The sequence below is a fragment of the Phyllobates terribilis genome, unplaced genomic scaffold (genome assembly GCF_046119375.1).
Source record: "Phyllobates terribilis strain yellow unplaced genomic scaffold, ASM4611937v1 Scaffold_12__6_contigs__length_324123572, whole genome shotgun sequence".
NCBI classification, from domain to species: Eukaryota; Metazoa; Chordata; class Amphibia; order Anura; family Dendrobatidae; genus Phyllobates; species Phyllobates terribilis.
The window spans coordinates 308117076-308134789 of NW_027362772.1; the positions used below are offsets into that span (position 1 = coordinate 308117076).

Consider the following 17714-nt stretch of genomic DNA (forward strand, 5'->3'; position numbering starts at 1 on the left):
CAAATAACTTTCCTGAAGGGCAGGAGGCAGTGGCGTCCCCCGGAGCCTCCAACACCTCACACTCCAGTTCAGGATAAAGAGCCGAAATGACTACCCCTTTCTGTAAAATCAGGGAAGGGTTCTCATGGTCACCACCACCAGGGAAGCTCCGAGACAAAGCATCAGCCTTGACATTTTTGACCCCTGGACGAAAAGTGACAACAAAATTGAACCTATTAAAAAACAGGGACCATCACTTAGGGTTGAGACGTTTCGCTGACTGGAGACATGACAGGTTCTTGTGGTCAGTAATAACAGTAATAGGATGGACAGCACCCTCCAACCAACGTCGCCATTCCTCTAATGCCAATTTGATCGCCAATAGTTCCCTATTACCCACGTCATAATTTCTCTCAGCCGAAAACAATTTTTTAGAAAAGAAGGCGCATAGACGCCATTTACCAGGGGACGAACCCTGAGACAACACAGCCCCAACCCCGACATCCGAAGCATCGACCTCCACAATAAAGGGTTGAGAAACATCGGGTTGACTGAGTATAGGTGCACTGGAAAAATGAAATATTTAAGGAAGAAAAAGGAAGAAAAAGCCTGGAGGGAAGCATCCGACCATTTGGAAAAATCAGACCCCTTCTTTGTCATGTCAGTAAGGGGTTTCACTATAACAGAGTAATTTTGGATGAATTTCCTGAAAAAATTAGTAAAGCCCAGAAAACGTTGTAGAGCCTTCAGGTTCTCGGGACGTTCCCAGTCAAGGACTGCACAGATCTTCTCCGGATCCATCCGAAAACCTGAAGATGACAACAAGTACCCCAAAAACTGCACCTCCTGAACAGCGAAAACAAATTTTTCTAGTTTGGCATAAAGTTTGCTATCCCTTAATATCTGGAGCACCTGCTTAACATGCCCCCGATGTGTCTCAAAATCAGGTGAATAAACCAAAATATCGATAGACCACCACAAACCTCTCCACAAACCTCTCCACCAAATGATGAAAAATATCATTTATGAAATGGTGGAATACCGCAGGTGCCTTGGTCAAACCAAAAGGCATAACCAGACTCTCGAAATGTCCTTCCGGGGTATTGAACGCTGTCTTCCATTCGTCCCCTTCTCGGATTCTAACCAAATTGTAGGCTCCCCTTAAATCCAACTTGGAGAATACCTTTAGCTCCCACAACCTGGCTGAACAAATCAGGAATCAGAGGAAGAGGGTATGGATCTCGGATGGTAATTTGATTTAATTCCCAGAAATCTAAACAGGGACGTAGACCGCCATCTTTTTTCTTCACAAAGAAGAACCCTGCAGCCACGGATGTAGATGAGGGTCTGATATGTCCCTTCTCCAGACTTTCCGCAATGAAATCCTTCATGGCTTGTCTCTCAGGGCCAGAAAGATTATACAGTCTGGACTTGGGTAGTTTAGCTCCGGGGGTCAGGTTAATAGGACAGTCATAAGCACGATGAGGAGGCAAATCCTGAGACCCCCTGTCAGAAAAAACATCCTCAGAACCAGACAGAAAAGCAGACAGTATCTCCGTAGAGACAACAGCAATGGAAACATTCAGACAGTTCTCATGGCAGTAATCTCCCCATTCAATAATCTCCCCGGTTTGCCAATCCACCAATGGATTATGTTTAAAAGCCAAGAAGTCCAGAACATAGCAAGGGATGATTTCACAATGAACTGACCCCACCCTCAGTTTCACATTATGTACAATCTGAGTAAATGCTTTCCGTGCAAGTGGCGCCAAGTCAGTGGCAAAGATGGGAATAGGTTCAGCTAAAGCACAGCAAGCAAGACCATGAGTCTTCACAAACTCAGCATCAACCATGCTGACTGCGGCTCCACTGTCAACAAACACAGACATTTTTTCGGTTTTGCTCTCTAGCACCATCTCTGCTGTCAGGACAATGCGGGAACTGAAATTTGGCCACAAATACACCCCTTGTTTATCCAACTCCAGACTACCGAGAGTTAATCGAGTCTCTTTTTGTTTAGGAATTGAAGGACAGGTCCCATCAAAGTGTCCCTTTTTCACACAAAAAAAACATTCGCCTTTTTTCTTGCGAATCTCCGGGGAGATGTATGATGTAGAGACACCCCCTAACTGCATGGGTTCCTCCACCTCCCCCAGTACTGGTTCACCCCCAGACCGCTCCCCAGGCAGAAATACACAACCCCGGCAAGAAGGCCACGAAGAAGGTGGTCGCACCCGTCTATCCCGAAGGCGTCTATCAAGTCGTATAGCCAAAGACATGGCAGTCTCCAAGGACTGAGGGGTTTCATATACTGCCAAGGCATCTTTCAACCTTCAGTAAGCCCCTCACAAAATTGGCTTCTAAGGGCTGAGTCATTCCATTTGGAATCCGTTGTCCATCTACGGAATTCAGAACTGTACGTCTCCGCTGACCGAATCCCCTGCTGAAGACGACGTAGCTTAGACTCAGCCAAGGCGACTCGATCAGGGTCATCATAGATGAGGGCAAGAGCTTCAAAAACCCCTCCACAGACTGGAGACAAACCAAGTCCTGCGTATCAAAAACGCCCACAACTGAGGATTTCCCTGCAATAGAGAGATCACAATACCAACCCGTTGCTCCTCATTACTGGAGGAGTAGGGACGAAGTTTAAAATACAATTTGTATGCCTCCTTAAATACAAAAAACTTGTCCCTACCTCCTGAAAACCTGTCCGGGAGGGCAACCTTGGGTTCAGGCTGGACAGGCATACCTGCGGAGACCTCCATATTGGCGACCTGTAACCGCTGATACTGCTGCTGTACCTCACAGCAGAGGTCATTCACCTCCAGAGACAGACAGCGGAACTTCTCTGCGAGCTCTGCCACTGATCCCATACTAAAGGGAGTAAGGAAAAAAAAAAGGTGCATGCCCAAAAACACACAAAGAAAAAAACAAAACAAAATGTCAGTTCCCTTTTTTCTTTTTCTTTTCAAAATGTGCTCGGCCGGCTATAATGTCACGCCAGGTGTGGGGAAAACTTAGTGCAACACAGAGGGGAAAGGGAAAGGGAGCCCAGACACTAGGGAAAGGGAGGAAGTGGAGACCTCCTAGTCTGGTCTAGCGTCACCCTGTCTCAACTATCGTCCCTATATTGCCGCCTCAGCAATCGCCGCACATGTGTCTCGTCCTACTCCCCATGGTGTATGGCTACGGCTAGGGATGGAAGGAGATGAGCACTAGTCAACCTCCACTAAACTTTAGAGACAACAAGGGTGGACAAAACAGGGGAAATGGCTTAACTTTAGATGAACTCCAAGTAAGCACACGCCCTCAAGCTCCAGAGAGGATGAAGTACTGCTCCTGCTAAGCTTCACAAGTAGAAATGGATATAGCCGGCGACTCTCTTTCAGGCATACCAAGTAAATATACACCCAGGCCAGAGAGCTAATTAGCAAGAGAGAGGTAGCTGCTCAGTCCTAAAGACGGCCTCTAATCTAAGAAATTGTCTGTAATGCCAAACGTAGGGATCTCCTGCAACCCACTGCAGGGCAACTGTCTGTCACCTCTGACACACCCGTGACACCCTGCTGTCAGTAAATGCACATTGGTCCACGGCCCCGCTATCAGTATTTGGTCAGTATTCGGTCAGTATTTTTTCCCAGGAGAGGGTGATAAATGCAGAATTGGTGACTTGTTTCTATTATACATTTTCTCTGATTGTTTCTCACCTGGTTTTGGCTCTCACTCCTGAGAAAAAATACTGACCAAATACTGATAGTGGGGCCTTGGCCTTGCCTACATGCTAGCTGTGTACGGTGCACGGCTGGCACTTTTTTGCATTGTGCTGGAGTCCCCCTTACATGCTGTTTTGTAATATATCCTAACTGTGTACCATTCAAGATCCCGGGGAAAGGGGCAGTAATTGAGATGTCATCTACCATGTGTCATTTATAATACTGGTGCCTTATGTGGCCCATACACCTTTCTGGACCCTCAGGCAGCAAGGCCGGGATGCAACTGCTCCCTCTGCACTCTTGTATCTGCCACTGACTTCTTGGATACAATTCTGGATGTGCTCTCCTATATCACTTTCAGGGGACTTGTGACTTTCATCTGGTGCAAAATGCAAACTCCATATTTTGCATATTTTGGGTGGGTCATATGATCCATAATTACATTATTACATTGCAATCTAGAAATGTAGGACAATAACCACAGTATACCAGTAGTGAGGGGCACAAAGGCTGCAGACAATGGGGACCCTCGGAGAGCAGTTATCCAGTAACTTTGCATTGTCCTGTGCTTTGTGATGGGAGGGACCTTTGTCACTTTGTTCAGCTTCCCTGTGAGGAAATAGGAAACAGAAGTCCCAGAACTGGAAGCAAAGGAGGGTCCGAATAATCAGTCTGAGCCCAGGGATGTGAAGGCTGGAAGCGCACATTAACGAGCCCGGGAAATTTTCCGTGGACACTTGGGTGACAGGATCCAGTATGGAGTCTTCACTGACCTGTGGTTTATTCATGGTTATAATGGTGTGTAATGCAAAAAATGAACTGCCTCAAGGTGAGTACTCTGGTGCTGGGGAGTCCAGAAATCATTATTCTAAATACTTCAAATGTATCATACTGCTGGGAGTGTAGAGACTCTATTCCACTGCTGTGAGTCCAGGGAGCGCTCTCTAAAATACTCCTCCCCGATAAAGATTCTAGGTACTGTAATCGTATTTTGCTATGCTGGGAGTGTAGAGAATCTTACCATTTGTTTTACTGTATGGCTGGAAGTGCTCTTCTAAATAATCCTGCCTGACTGAGATTCTAGGTTCTGTAATTGCATCATAGCGCTGAGAGTGTAGAGAATCTTACACTATGTCCTACTATGCTGCTGGGAGTACAGGGATTATTCTTTTACATACAGCTCCCTGATGGCGATTCTAGGTTTAGTAATTGTATCCTACTATGCTGGGAGTGTAGAGAATCTTACCATTTGTTTTACTGTATGGCTGGAAGTGCTCTTCTAAATAATCCTGCCTGACTGAGATTCTAGGTTCTGTAATTGCATCATACTGCTGAGAGTGTAGAGAATCTTACACTATGTTTTACTATACTGCTGGGAGTACAGGGATTATTCTTTTACATATAGCTCCCTGATGGCGATTCTAGGTTTAGTAATTGTATTCTACTATGCTGGGAGTGTAGAGAATCTCACTTTAGGCAATGCCTATATGCTTGATGGAATAGAATATATTTTCCAGCTGGCTGTGTATAGATTCTGGAGATGTTTGCAGGGTCACGACTCCCTGTTGGCTATGCAGCTGTGGCTGAGCCTAGATTATGTACTGCTGGGAGCGTAGAGATTCTTCTATAATGTAGAGTCTGTGGATCTAGAAACTTTTAAAGGGTATTACTTACAGAGTAACTGTCGTTTTAATTTTTATTTCATAAATCAATAATACACATGAAAATAAGCAACTTTGTAATATATTTTATCAAAGAAATTGGCTTCTTTTTTTCCATCTGGACGGATCTTTTACTCTCAATTCATAGGTGAAATCTGTAAAATCTGTATTTGGTGATGACAGATTCGCATTTCTGAGATAGATGACAGTTGGTGCTTTTAAAATTCTGAGGAGAGAGGGGGCGCTAGAGGTAGACACAGGCAATCTGCTGCAAGTTTTCCTGAAAAGACAGTTACACTTCTCCATAGAACTTCATAAGCACCAACAATAATAATGGGAAAATCTGTATTCACTAAAGAAAGATTTTACCTGTGAATTGAGTGTTCTGAGAATGAATGATCAGTTCAGGAGGAGACAATCAGAACACAATCCTTGGACTGGCCGGTGGCTCTCCCAACCCAAGCGTGACAGCTTCATATACTGCTGAAACATTTTAAGATTTGGAATGAATTAAACCTGTTAAATTAAACCTCCAGAAATATAATTTATGTGATTCCAGATTTACGGACTAGAAATGATAAATCCCGTACTGCTGGTAGTGTAGAGAATCTTGTACTATGTTATAATATACTGCTGGGGGTAGAATATTTTAATACAATTTGGTTGACTATCGCCTAAACTATGCAGAGTCCTGGTTTTCTGCATAGAGTCTAGATCCTGTACTGCTGAGAGTGTAGAAAATCTTGCTCTCATACTGCTGGGGATGGAATATTTTAATTTAATGGTAATGACAATCACAGCCTTACACTGTTGGAGATTCTGTGTTCTCTACAGTTCTTCATCTATATCATGTATTGCTCGGACTGTAGAGATTCCTAATGTTCTGCAGTTCTATATCTAGAACCTTTACTGCTGGTACTGTAGAGATTCCTGTATTGTGTCTGTTACACACCTGTCCCTAGTCTGGGCTCTGCTCCCTTCCCCCTGGTCTTCTGAACTGTCTTATGTGCCACATCTGGCTATGCAAGTAGCCTGGCGTGCTTCCTTTTGATCATCTACCTAGGCCTATGTAAAGCCTACCAAGACACACACCTGTGTCTTGGTATTAAGGCTAAGTTTGTTGGTGCACCACAACCTGTTCCTGGTCTTCCAGGACCTCTGCTACCTTTCTGCATCTTCCAGGATCTCTGCTACCTTTCTGCATCTTCCAAGACATCTGCTACTTGTCTGTGGTCTCCAGCACGTCTCCTCTCTGCCTGCATCTTCAAGTACCTCTGCTACCTGTCTGTGGTCTCCAGGACATCTCCTGTCTGCCTGTGGCTTCCAGTACCTCTGCTAGCTGTCTGCGGTCTCCAGGACATCTCCTGTCTGCCTGCGGCTTCCAGTACCTCTGCTAGCTGTCTGCGGTCTCTAGGACATCTCCTGTCTGCCTGCATCTTCCAATAATTCTCCTACCTATTCCCCATCTTCCAGGACCTCTTTTACCTTTCTACATCTTCCAGGACCTCTGCTACCTTTCTGCATCTTCCAAGACATCTGCTACCTGTCTGTGGTCCCCAGAACGTATCTCTCTGCCTGCGTCTTCCAGTACCTTTGCTACCTGTCTGCGGTCTCCAGGACATCTCCTGTCTGCCTGTGGCTTCCAGTAACTCTCCTATCTATTCACGGTCTTCCAGGGCCTCTGCTATCTGTTTCCCATTTGCCTCATGTGCCTGCTGCATTGACGCCTGTGTGCCCACCTGGACCTTGGGCTTCGAAGATCCACCTCACCTAGTGAGCCTAACAGTGTCATAATACACTGCTGTTGGTTTTTAGAAAATGTGATGGTAATGATTCTCAGAGGCAGGGATTGTGTAAGATGTTTCTGCATTATTAGAAACATAGTGATGTACAAATCACTGGTTAATTGGCTTGGGATGGAAGTAAACAAGGGAAACCATCAGAATATGAAAACTTCTGTGCAGTAAGGGGAAAAAAAATGCAGTGGGGCGCGACCTGTTGTAGTGATTATTACTCTGTCTCCATTTACAAAATGGCCAGGAATCTACAGCGGGTCCAGAGTCCATCTTGATCAATGGTCTCCAACAAGTGGCCCTCCAGCTGTTGCAAATCTACTACTCCCAGGATGCGCTGACAACTTTGGGAATGGTAGTTTTCTGTCAGCTGGAATGAGGAGATCACGGCCTTCACTGCTCTGATACTTGTATCTAAAATGTTCTGTTCAGCGTCACAATATTTATTTCCTGCCATTGTCCTCATCCAGTAAACGCAGCAGCTGCCGGGGTCTATACATATAGAGGAAACCTGCGCGCCCGCCGCCTGTCATAGCTGTCCCCTATTGTCCCTCTGCTCTCTGAACGTTCTTCCTGTGCGGCGTTCCTGGGATTTTTTTACTCATTTGTCATTGATAATTGCATCTATGATATTCAGTACATGTACGGGTCTAACATATATGTATATATTGGGGCAAACTGACCATTGGGGCAAAGCCAAGATCCCCTGACCAGTGCAGCTCACAGGTCTTTGGTAGTAGCAGGATTGCTTTTCCCATCATAGACTTGGGACATCTCTAGATTATGTCATACTTATAAATTTCCCCAAGACATCTGGAGGCTCCTGGAAAATGGGGAGACACCTTGAAGAGTTGGCAAATCTCCCAGACACACGGCTAAGCCCCCTGGAAAGCAGCACGTCCAGGATGTTTCTTGTGTGTAACACTAGGATGCTCCGTCACTAGGCGGTGCCCTGATATCCAAATGGGTGTGGCCTGAAAAGGGCCAGGGTGTGGTTATGGGGAAACTTTGTCACTTTACCTACCTCCTCGGCAGGTATTAGCAAAAGACAGCAAGTATGGGTTTTGTCCCAAATGTGAGTTTTAGGTAACCTCCCATAATCTAGAATATACACTGTGTGCCGAATTATTAGGCAAGTTGTATTTTAGAGGATTATTTTTATTATTGATCAACAACTATGTTCTCAATCAACCCAAAAGACTCATAAATATCCAAGCTTAATATTTTTGGAAGTTGGAGTGGTTTTTTTTTTAGATTTGGCTATTTTAGGAGGATATCTGTTTGTGCAGGTAACTATTACTGTGCAGAATTATTAGGCAACTTAATAAAAACCAAATATAATCCCATCTCACTTGTTTATTTTCACCAGGTAAACCAATATCAGTGCACAACATTTAGAAATAAACATTTCTGACATGCAAAAACAAAAACAAAAAAAATTAGTTATCAATATAGCCACCTTTCTTTATGATGACACTCAACAGCCTCCATCCATAGATTCTGTCAGTTGCTTGATCTGTTTTCGATCAACATTGCGTGCAGCAGCCACCCAGACACTGCTCCGAGAGGTGTACTGTTTTCCCTCCCTGTAGATCTCACCACAGCCTCCCAGACACTGCTCCCAGAGATGTACTGTTTTCCCTCCCTGTAGATCTCACATTTTATGATGGACCACAGGTTCTCTATGGGGTTCAGATCAGATGAACAAGGGGGCCATGTCATTATTTTTTCTTCTTTTAGACCTTTACTGGCCAGCCACGCTGTGGAGTAGTTGGATGCATGTGATGGAGCATTGTCCTGCATGAAAATCATGTTTTTCTTGAACGATACCGACTTCTTCCTGTACCACTGCTTGAAGAAGTTGTCTTCCAGAAACTGGCAGTAGGTCTGGGAGTTGAGCTTCACTCCATCCTCAACCCGAAAAGGTCCCACAAGTTCATCTTTGATGATACCAGCCCATACCAGTACCCCACCTCCACCTTGCTGGCGTCTGAGTCGGGATGGTGGAGCTCTCTGCCCTTTACTGATCCAGCCTCTGGCTCATCCATCTGGCCCATCAAGAGTCACTCTCATTTCATCAGCCCATAAAACCTTTGACAAAATCAGTCTTAAGATATTTCTTGTCCCATTCTTGACGTTTTATCTTATGTTTCTTGTTCATAGGTGGTGGTTTTTCAGCCTTCCTTACCTTGGCCATGTCCCTGAGTATCGCACACCTTGTGCTTTTTGATACTCCAGTAACGTTGCAGCTTTGAAATATGGCAAAACTGGTGGCGAATGGCATCTTGGCAGCTTCACGCTTGATTTTCCTCAATTCATGGGCAGTTATTTTGCGCCTTGTTTGGCCAACACGCTTCTTGCGACCCTGTTGGCTATTTGCCATGAAACACTTGATTGTTCGGTGATCACGCTTCAAAAGTTTGGAAATTTCAAGACTGCTGCCTCCCTCTGCAAGACATCTCACAATATTGGACTTTTCAGAGTCGTCAAATCTCTCTTCTGACCCATTTTGCCAAAGGAAAGGAAGTTGCCTAATAATTAAGCGCACCTTATATAGGGTGTTGATGTCATTAGACAACACCCCTCCTCATTACAGAGATGCACATCCCCAGATTTACTTAATTAGTAGTTGGCTCTCAAGCCTATGCAGCTTGGAGTAGGACAACATGTATAAAAAGTATCATGTGATCAAAATACTCATTTGCCTAATAATTCTGCATGCGGTGTAATCCAGAACCTATCAAATCCCAATGATGCCGAATTATAGAAATTTTACAGCTGACCAGTCTGTCATATTGGGCAACAGCAGATGTGATTGTTCAAAGCTTTCACTGCACAAGTCTGCAAGTGCCACACCTTAGTTTCAATCTTTTCACCATGCTTTAAACTGCAGCTCTGCTTGTTTAGATTGGGTTCAGTCATCTTCTGGGTGAGACTCTAATATGACCTCCATGAACGAGTCTCTGTGCTTCCTCCTATGTGATATCTGCCCAGTTAGGCAGCGATGTGGAGAGCGAGGACCAATCAATTCCATCGAGGCAGATTTACCATTCAATAGACTTTTTAACTGTGGGAAATCATCAATAATAATGCAGATAATGAATGATCGTTGTATTGGAGTTTTACAACTAGATGAGTCAATATTAGTGATTTTTTTATCCTTTTGTTTAGGCCCCAAATCCCACACAGACGTCTCCATGCCACGCATCATCGAGCATCCATCCGACCTGGTTGTACGGCGAGACCAGCCCGGCACCATGAACTGTCGCGCTGAGGGGAATCCGGAGCCCATCATAGAATGGTACCGAAACGGCGAGTCCGTCAACTTCTCTAAAGGCCACAACTCCCTCATCCTCGGTGGCTCCCTCTTCTTACTGCATATCAAAGGAAAGTCGGACGAAGGGGTTTACACTTGTGTGGCAAGAAACTCCCTGGGGACGGCCATGAGTAGAAACGCATCGCTCACCATCGCCTGTAAGAATACACCCAATTATATCTCTGTTTATGTAATTGTATCAATGAAAAGCTCCGCCCCCGAGGAGCTACAGAAAAGCTCCGCCCCGAGGAGCTACATAAAAGCTCTGCCCCCCCAAGGAGCTACATGAAAAGCTCCGCCCCCGAGGAGCTACATGAAAAGCTCAGTCCCCAAGGAGCTACATAAAAAGCTAAGCCCCTGAGGAACTACATAAAAATCTCCGCCCCTGAGGAGCTACATAAAAAGCTCCGCCCCCGAGGAGCTACATTAAAAAGCTCAGCCCTTGAGGAGATGCATAAAAGCTCCGTCCCTGAGGAGCTACATGAAAAGCTCAGCCCTTGAGGAGATGCATAAAAGCTCCGTCCCTGAGGAGCTACATGAAAAGCTCTGCCCCTGAGGAGCTACATGAAAAGCTCTGCCCCTGAGGAGCTACATGAAAAGCTCTGCCCCTGAGGAGCTACATGAAAAGCTCTGCCCCTGAGGAGCTACATGAAAAGCTCTGCCCCTGAGGAGCTACATGAAAAGCTCAGCCTCTGAGGAGCTACATTAAAAAGATCCACCCCCCTGAGGAGTTACATGAAAAGCTCAGCCCCTGAGTAGCTACATGAAAAGCTTTGCCCCTGAGGAGCTACATTAAAAGCTCTGCCCCTGAGGAGCTACATTAAAAGCTCTGCCCCTGAGGAGCTACATTAAAAGCTCTGCCCCTGAGGAGCTACATGAAAAGCTCCACCCCTGAGGAGCTACATGATGCTCTTGAGTCCCAATGCAAAGTCTGTAACTGTATATTACTGGTGGCTTCTTAAATGACATAGGAGCTTTTGACCCCAATTGGACCCCAGGGCCCGAGTGCAACTGCGACCTCTGAATCCCCTATACCAGGGATGTCAAACTCGAAGTACACAGAGGGCAAAAATTAAAAGCTTGGACAAAATCGAGGGCCAACTTCCATATAGTATAATGGCCCCACATAGTCCTCCATACAGTATAATGGGCCACACATAGTGCTCCATGCAGTATAATGGGCCCCACATAGTGCTCCATACAGTATAATGGGCCCCACATAGTGCTCCATACAGTATAATGGGCCCCGCATAGTCCTCCATACAGTATAATGGCCCCACATAGTGCTCCATACAGTATAATGGCCCCACATAGTGCTCCATACAGTATAATGGCTCCACTTAGTGCTCCATACAGTATAATGGCTCCACATAGTGCTCCATACATTATAATGGCCCCACATAGTGCTCCATACAGTATAATGGCCCCGCATAGTCCTCCATACAGAATAATGGGCCCCACATAGTCCTCCATACAGTATAATGGCCCCACATAGTCCTCCATACAGTATAATGGCCCCACATAGTCCTCCATACAGTATAATGGGTCCCACATAGTCCTCCATTCAGTATAATGGGCCCCACATAGTCCTCCATACAGTATAATGGCCCCACATAGTCCTCCATATAGTATAATGGCCCCACATAGTCCTCCATACAGTATAATGGGCCCCGCATAGTCCTCCATAAAGTATAATGGCTCCACATAGTCCTCCATACAGTATAATGGCCCCACATAGTCCTCCATACAGTATATTGGCTCCACATAGTCCTCCATATAGTATAATGGCCCCACATAGTCCTCCATATAGTATAATGGCCCCACATAGTCCTCCATACAGTATAATGGGCCCCGCATAGTCCTCCATAAAGTATAATGGCCCCACATAGTCCTCCATACAGTATAATGGGCCCCACATAGGCCTCCATACAGTATAATGGCCCCACATAGTCCTCCATACAGTATAATGGCTCCACATAGTCCTCTATACAGTATAATGGCCCCACATAGTCCTCCATACAGAATAATAGCCCCACATAGTTCTCCATACAGTATTATGGCTCCACATAGGCCTCCATACAGTATAATGGGCCCCGCATAGTCCTCCATAAAGTATAATGGCCCCACATAGTCCTCCATACAGTATAATGGGCCCCACATAGGCCTCCATACAGTATAATGGCCCCACATAGTCCTCCATACAGTATAATGGCTCCACATAGTCCTCTATACAGTATAATGGCCCCACATAGTCCTCCATACAGAATAATAGCCCCACATAGTTCTCCATACAGTATAATGGCCCCACATAGTCCTCCATACAGTATAATGGGCCCCGCATAGTCCTCCATAAAGTATAATGGCCCCACATAGTCCTCCATACAGTATAATGGGCCCCACATAGGCCTCCATACAGTATAATGGCCCCACATAGTCCTCCATACAGTATAATGGCCCCACATAGTCCTCCATACAGTATAATGGCCCTACATAGTCCTCCATACAGTATAATGGCTCCACATAGTCCTCCATACAGTATAATGGCTCCACATAGTGCTCCATGCAGTATAATGGCCCAAATGGCATCACGGGCCAGAGTTTGACATGTGTGCCCTATACCTACCCCTCATCTATACAACGCCATTATAAAAGTCATAGGGCCCCGATTCCTAATTTGCAGGGTTTTTTTTATTCCATTTTCTCCTTTGTCTTGTTGTATTCGCTGTTGTTTTTAGTGCCAAATCCTTCCAAATCGCACAACCTGGTTCATGAATTCTGTTATAAATCAGAAATATATTTTGCCTTTTTAGAAGCAAAGTCCCACAATCCATTAAAATGTTGCTCACAGCTCTAACATTTGCGCAGAAATTTATGATGTACAACAAATCACTCCGGGGGGCACAGAAGAATTTGGAACAAAATAGCAACAAAAAAAAACAGGGAAAACTAGACAACAAAAATTAGGTGCAAATGCAATAATGAATCTGGCCCTTCGTTCGTGCAAAGCTGGAGGACGACCCTCGTTTGCTGTTACGGTTGTTCATTAAAAATGGTCCAATGTTAACAAATTCACAAAAATCCCCAAATACCCTAGAAAAGAAATGGTTACAAAAGTGACATTAACCCGATCAGTGCCAGCACCGCCATGTGAGGCAGGCTCCTACAATGCACCAATCATCATTCCAGGTTTTCCTATGTATCCGCTGATCCCGAGAACAATGACTAACGAGCTGATTAATTAGCAGTGTCATTAATTCCTGTCAAGCATGCAGGCGGCAGCTTTCATTAACACTCCGTTTGCTGTCAACTTTTTGTTTTTGCATGTTGGCTCCCACGGGATTTCTATAGAGCCAACCCCCGGGGTCAGTGTTAATAAATATTCAGCGGCCGACTTTATTATTACAAGTAACATGGCGACGGAGGGGACGGACTTGAGCGTTAACGAGACGGATACTGCTAATTATAAAGCAGAGTTTAATGTAGCAGCCCAGTGCTAAGAATACGACTTCATCAATATAAAATAGCCTTTTCATCATCATCATCATCATCATCTCTGAAGAATTGATTTACTTCAGCAGCGCAGCCCACTTACGTGTTTAATCCAACTGGATCCAAATACCTGTAGAAAGCAGAGCTGACGATTTGGTACAATATAATTAAATACAATTGTTCCAGTACAATAGTATCCAGTCTATACAATCCTCTGTGATCTACAGCCTGGACTGCAAAATGATTACCTGCACTGATACATTGCAACAAAGTATCAGGGCGGCAGAGAGATTTGTGCTGACAATGTGTTCCTCGCAGAGGATGGTCTAGACAGGATACATTCATTTACATCAAACCTTCAGCCATGAGAAATATTTGGCGGACACTATTTTCAGTATCTAAAAGATAAAAAATGTTTACTTTCACTGACAGCAAGCAGGAGTCATGAGATTTACGAAAAAAAACTAGAAAACCCTAAGGTCAGATTCATATACCTGTGTTTCACAGTTCATACCATGGACTGGTTGTGGGTCTCCAGACCAGAACTAGATACCCTTATATAATATGCCTATGAGGCTGTCGAGTTCGTGTCAGGAAAACTGTTACCAGTTAGTGTTCTGTCATTTACAAGCCCTAAAGTTCAACAACACCAAAATTATATAAAAAAAAGTATGTCAATATATATTTTTGAGTACGTCATCAAGTTGATACTATTCAATTAAGTTATTCCTTCCAAAGTTTGTTTACTCTCTGGAAAAGTTGGGTGCCAGTGTAGATGGATAGGTGGTAGTTGGGTGACAGCATGGATGGACAAGTGGTAGCCCAAAGACAGCGAGGATGAATAGGTGGTAACTGGGTGCCAGTGTAGATGGACAGGTGGTAGTTGGGTGACAGCATGGATGGACAAGTGGTAGCCCAAAGACAGCGAGGATGAATAGGTGGTAACTGGGTGGCAGTGTAGATGGACAGGTTGTGGCTAGGTGACAGTGTTGATGGGTAGGTGGGGTGATAGTGTGAATGGGTAGCTAGCAGCTCGGTGACTGTAGATGGATAGCTGGTAGCTTGGTAACTGTGAATGGATAGCTGTTAGCTCAGTGACTGTGTTGATGGGTAGGTGGGGTGATAGTGTGAATGGGTAGCTGGTGGCAAAGTGGCTGTGCAGATGGATAGGTGGTAGCTTGGTGACTGGATGGATGGATAGCTGGTAGTTCGGTGACTGGATGGATGGATAGCTGGTAGCTCGGTGACTGTATGGATGGATAGCTGGTAGCTCAATGACTGTATGGATGGATAGCTGGTAGCTCGATGACTGTATGGATGGATAGCTGGTAGCTCGGTGACATTGTTGATGGGTAGGTGAGATGATAGCGTGAATGGATAGCTGGGAGCTCGGTGACTGTGTAGATGGATAGCTGGTAGCTTGGTGACTGTGTTGATGGGTAGGTGGGGTGATAGTGTGAATGGGTAGCTAGCAGTGACATTGTGGATGGATAGCTGGTAGCTCGGTGACTGTATGGAGGGATAGCTGGTAGCTCAGTGACTGTATGGATGGATAGCTGGGAGCTCGATGACTGTATAGATGGATAGCTGGTAGCTCGGTGACATTGTTGATGGGTAGGTGAGATGATAGTGTGAATGGGTAGCTAGCAGCTCGGTGACTGTGTAGATGGATAGCTGGTAGCTCGGTGACATTGTTGATGGGTAGGTGGGGTGATAGTGTGAATGGGTAGCTAGCAGTGACATTGTGGATGGATAGCTGGTAGCTCGGTGACTGTATGGAGGGATAGCTGGTAGCTCAGTGATTGTATGGATGGATAGCTGGTAGCTCAGTGACTGTATGGATGGATAGCTGGTAGCTCTGTGACATTGTTGATGGGTAGGTGAGATGATAGTGTGAATGGGTAGCTGGTGGCAAAGTGGCTGTGCAGATGGATAGGTGGTAGCTTGGTGACTGGATGGATGGATAGCTGGTAGTTCGGTGACTGGATGGATGGATAGCTGGTAGCTCGGTGACTGTATGGATGGATAGCTGGTAGCTCAATGACTGTATGGATGGATAGCTGGTAGCTCGATGACTGTATGGATGGATAGCTGGTAGCTCGGTGACATTGTTGATGGGTAGGTGAGATGATAGTGTGAATGGATAGCTGGGAGCTCGGTGACTGTGTAGATGGATAGCTGGTAGCTTGGTGACTGTGTTGATGGGTAGGTGGGGTGATAGTGTGAATGGGTAGCTAGCAGTGACATTGTGGATGGATAGCTGGTAGCTCGGTGACTGTATGGAGGGATAGCTGGTAGCTCGGTGACATTGTTGATGGTAGGTGGGGTGATAGTGTGAATGGGTAGCTAGCAGCTCGGTGACTGTGTAGATGGATAGCTGGTAGCTCAGTGACTGTATGGATGGATAGCTGGTAGCTCGGTGACATTGTTGATGGGTAGGTGAGATAATAGTGTGAATGGGTAGCTAGCAGCTCGGTGACTGTGTAGATGGATAGCTGATAGCTTGGTGACTGTGTTGATGGGTAGGTGGGGTGATAGTGTGAATGGGTAGCTAGCAGTGACATTGTGGATGGATAGCTGGTAGCTCAGTGACTGTATGGATGGATAGCTGGTATCTCGGTGACATTGTTGATGGGTAGGTGAGATGATAGTGTGAATGGATAGCTGGGAGCTCGGTGACTGTGTAGATGGATAGCTGGTAGCTTGGTGACTGTGTTGATAGGTAGGTGGGGTGATAGTGTGAATGGGTAGCTAGCAGTGACATTGTGGATGGATAGCTGGTAGCTCGGTGACTGTATGGAGGGATAGCTGGTAGCTCAGTGACTGTATGGATGGATAGCTGGGAGCTCGATGACTGTATAGATGGATAGCTGGTAGCTCGGTGACATTGTTGATGGGTAGGTGAGATGATAGTGTGAATGGGTAGCTAGCAGCTCGGTGACTGTGTAGATGGATAGCTGGTAGCTCGGTGACATTGTTGATGGGTAGGTGGGGTGATAGTGTGAATGGGTAGCTAGCAGTGACATTGTGGATGGATAGCTGGTAGCTCGGTGACTGTATGGAGGGATAGCTGGTAGCTCGGTGACTGTATGGAGGGATAGCTGGTAGCTCTGTGACATTGTTGATGGGTAGGTGAGATGATAGTGTGAATGGGTAGCTAGCAGCTCGGTGACTGTGTAGATGGATAGCTGGTAGCTCGGTGACATTGTTGATGGGTAGGTGGGGTGATAGTGTGAATGGGTAGCTAGCAGTGACATTGTGGATGGATAGCTGGTAGCTCGGTGACTGTATGGAGGGATAGCTGGTAGCTCAGTGACTGTATGGATGGATAGCTGGTAGCTCTGTGACATTGTTGATGGGTAGGTGAGATGATAGTGTGAATGGGTAGCTAGCAGCTCGGTGACTGTGTAGATGGATAGCTGGTAGCTTGGTGACTGTGTTGATAGGTAGGTGGGGTGATAGTGTGAATGGGTAGCTAGCAGTGACATTGTGGATGGATAGCTGGTAGCTCGGTAGCTGTGTTGATGGGTAGGTGGGTGACATTGTGGGTGGGAAACTGGGTGATTGATAGTATTTAGGTGGCAGTGTGAGTGTAAAGGAAATAGTAGGATGTGTGCTCTAAAAATGATTTGGCTTCATAAATTCCCTTTGTGTATTTTGATTATGAGATCTATAAAGCTTAGAGGGCTAATACCTCCGCACATGTGATAGTGATGACATCCTGAACATGTGTAATATGGCGCGGGGCTGTAGTCATGGG

The 17714-nt window shown here is 45.5% G+C and overlaps 1 protein-coding gene across 3 annotated transcripts in view; it reads left to right on the top strand.

Moving 5' to 3' along the window:
• The window catches only part of ROBO4 (roundabout guidance receptor 4), a 174312-nt gene that overhangs the window by 8862 nt on the left and 147736 nt on the right, over positions 1–17714 (top strand). For 2 of the 3 annotated variants that reach the window (XM_073657366.1, XM_073657367.1), the window contains exon 2: positions 10321–10623. In XM_073657366.1, the coding sequence (XP_073513467.1) occupies positions 10321–10623 (303 nt within the window). Of the gene's footprint in view, positions 1–4300; positions 4525–10320; positions 10624–17714 lie in introns of those variants that run through there. The other variant, XM_073657368.1, reaches the window with a different exon arrangement.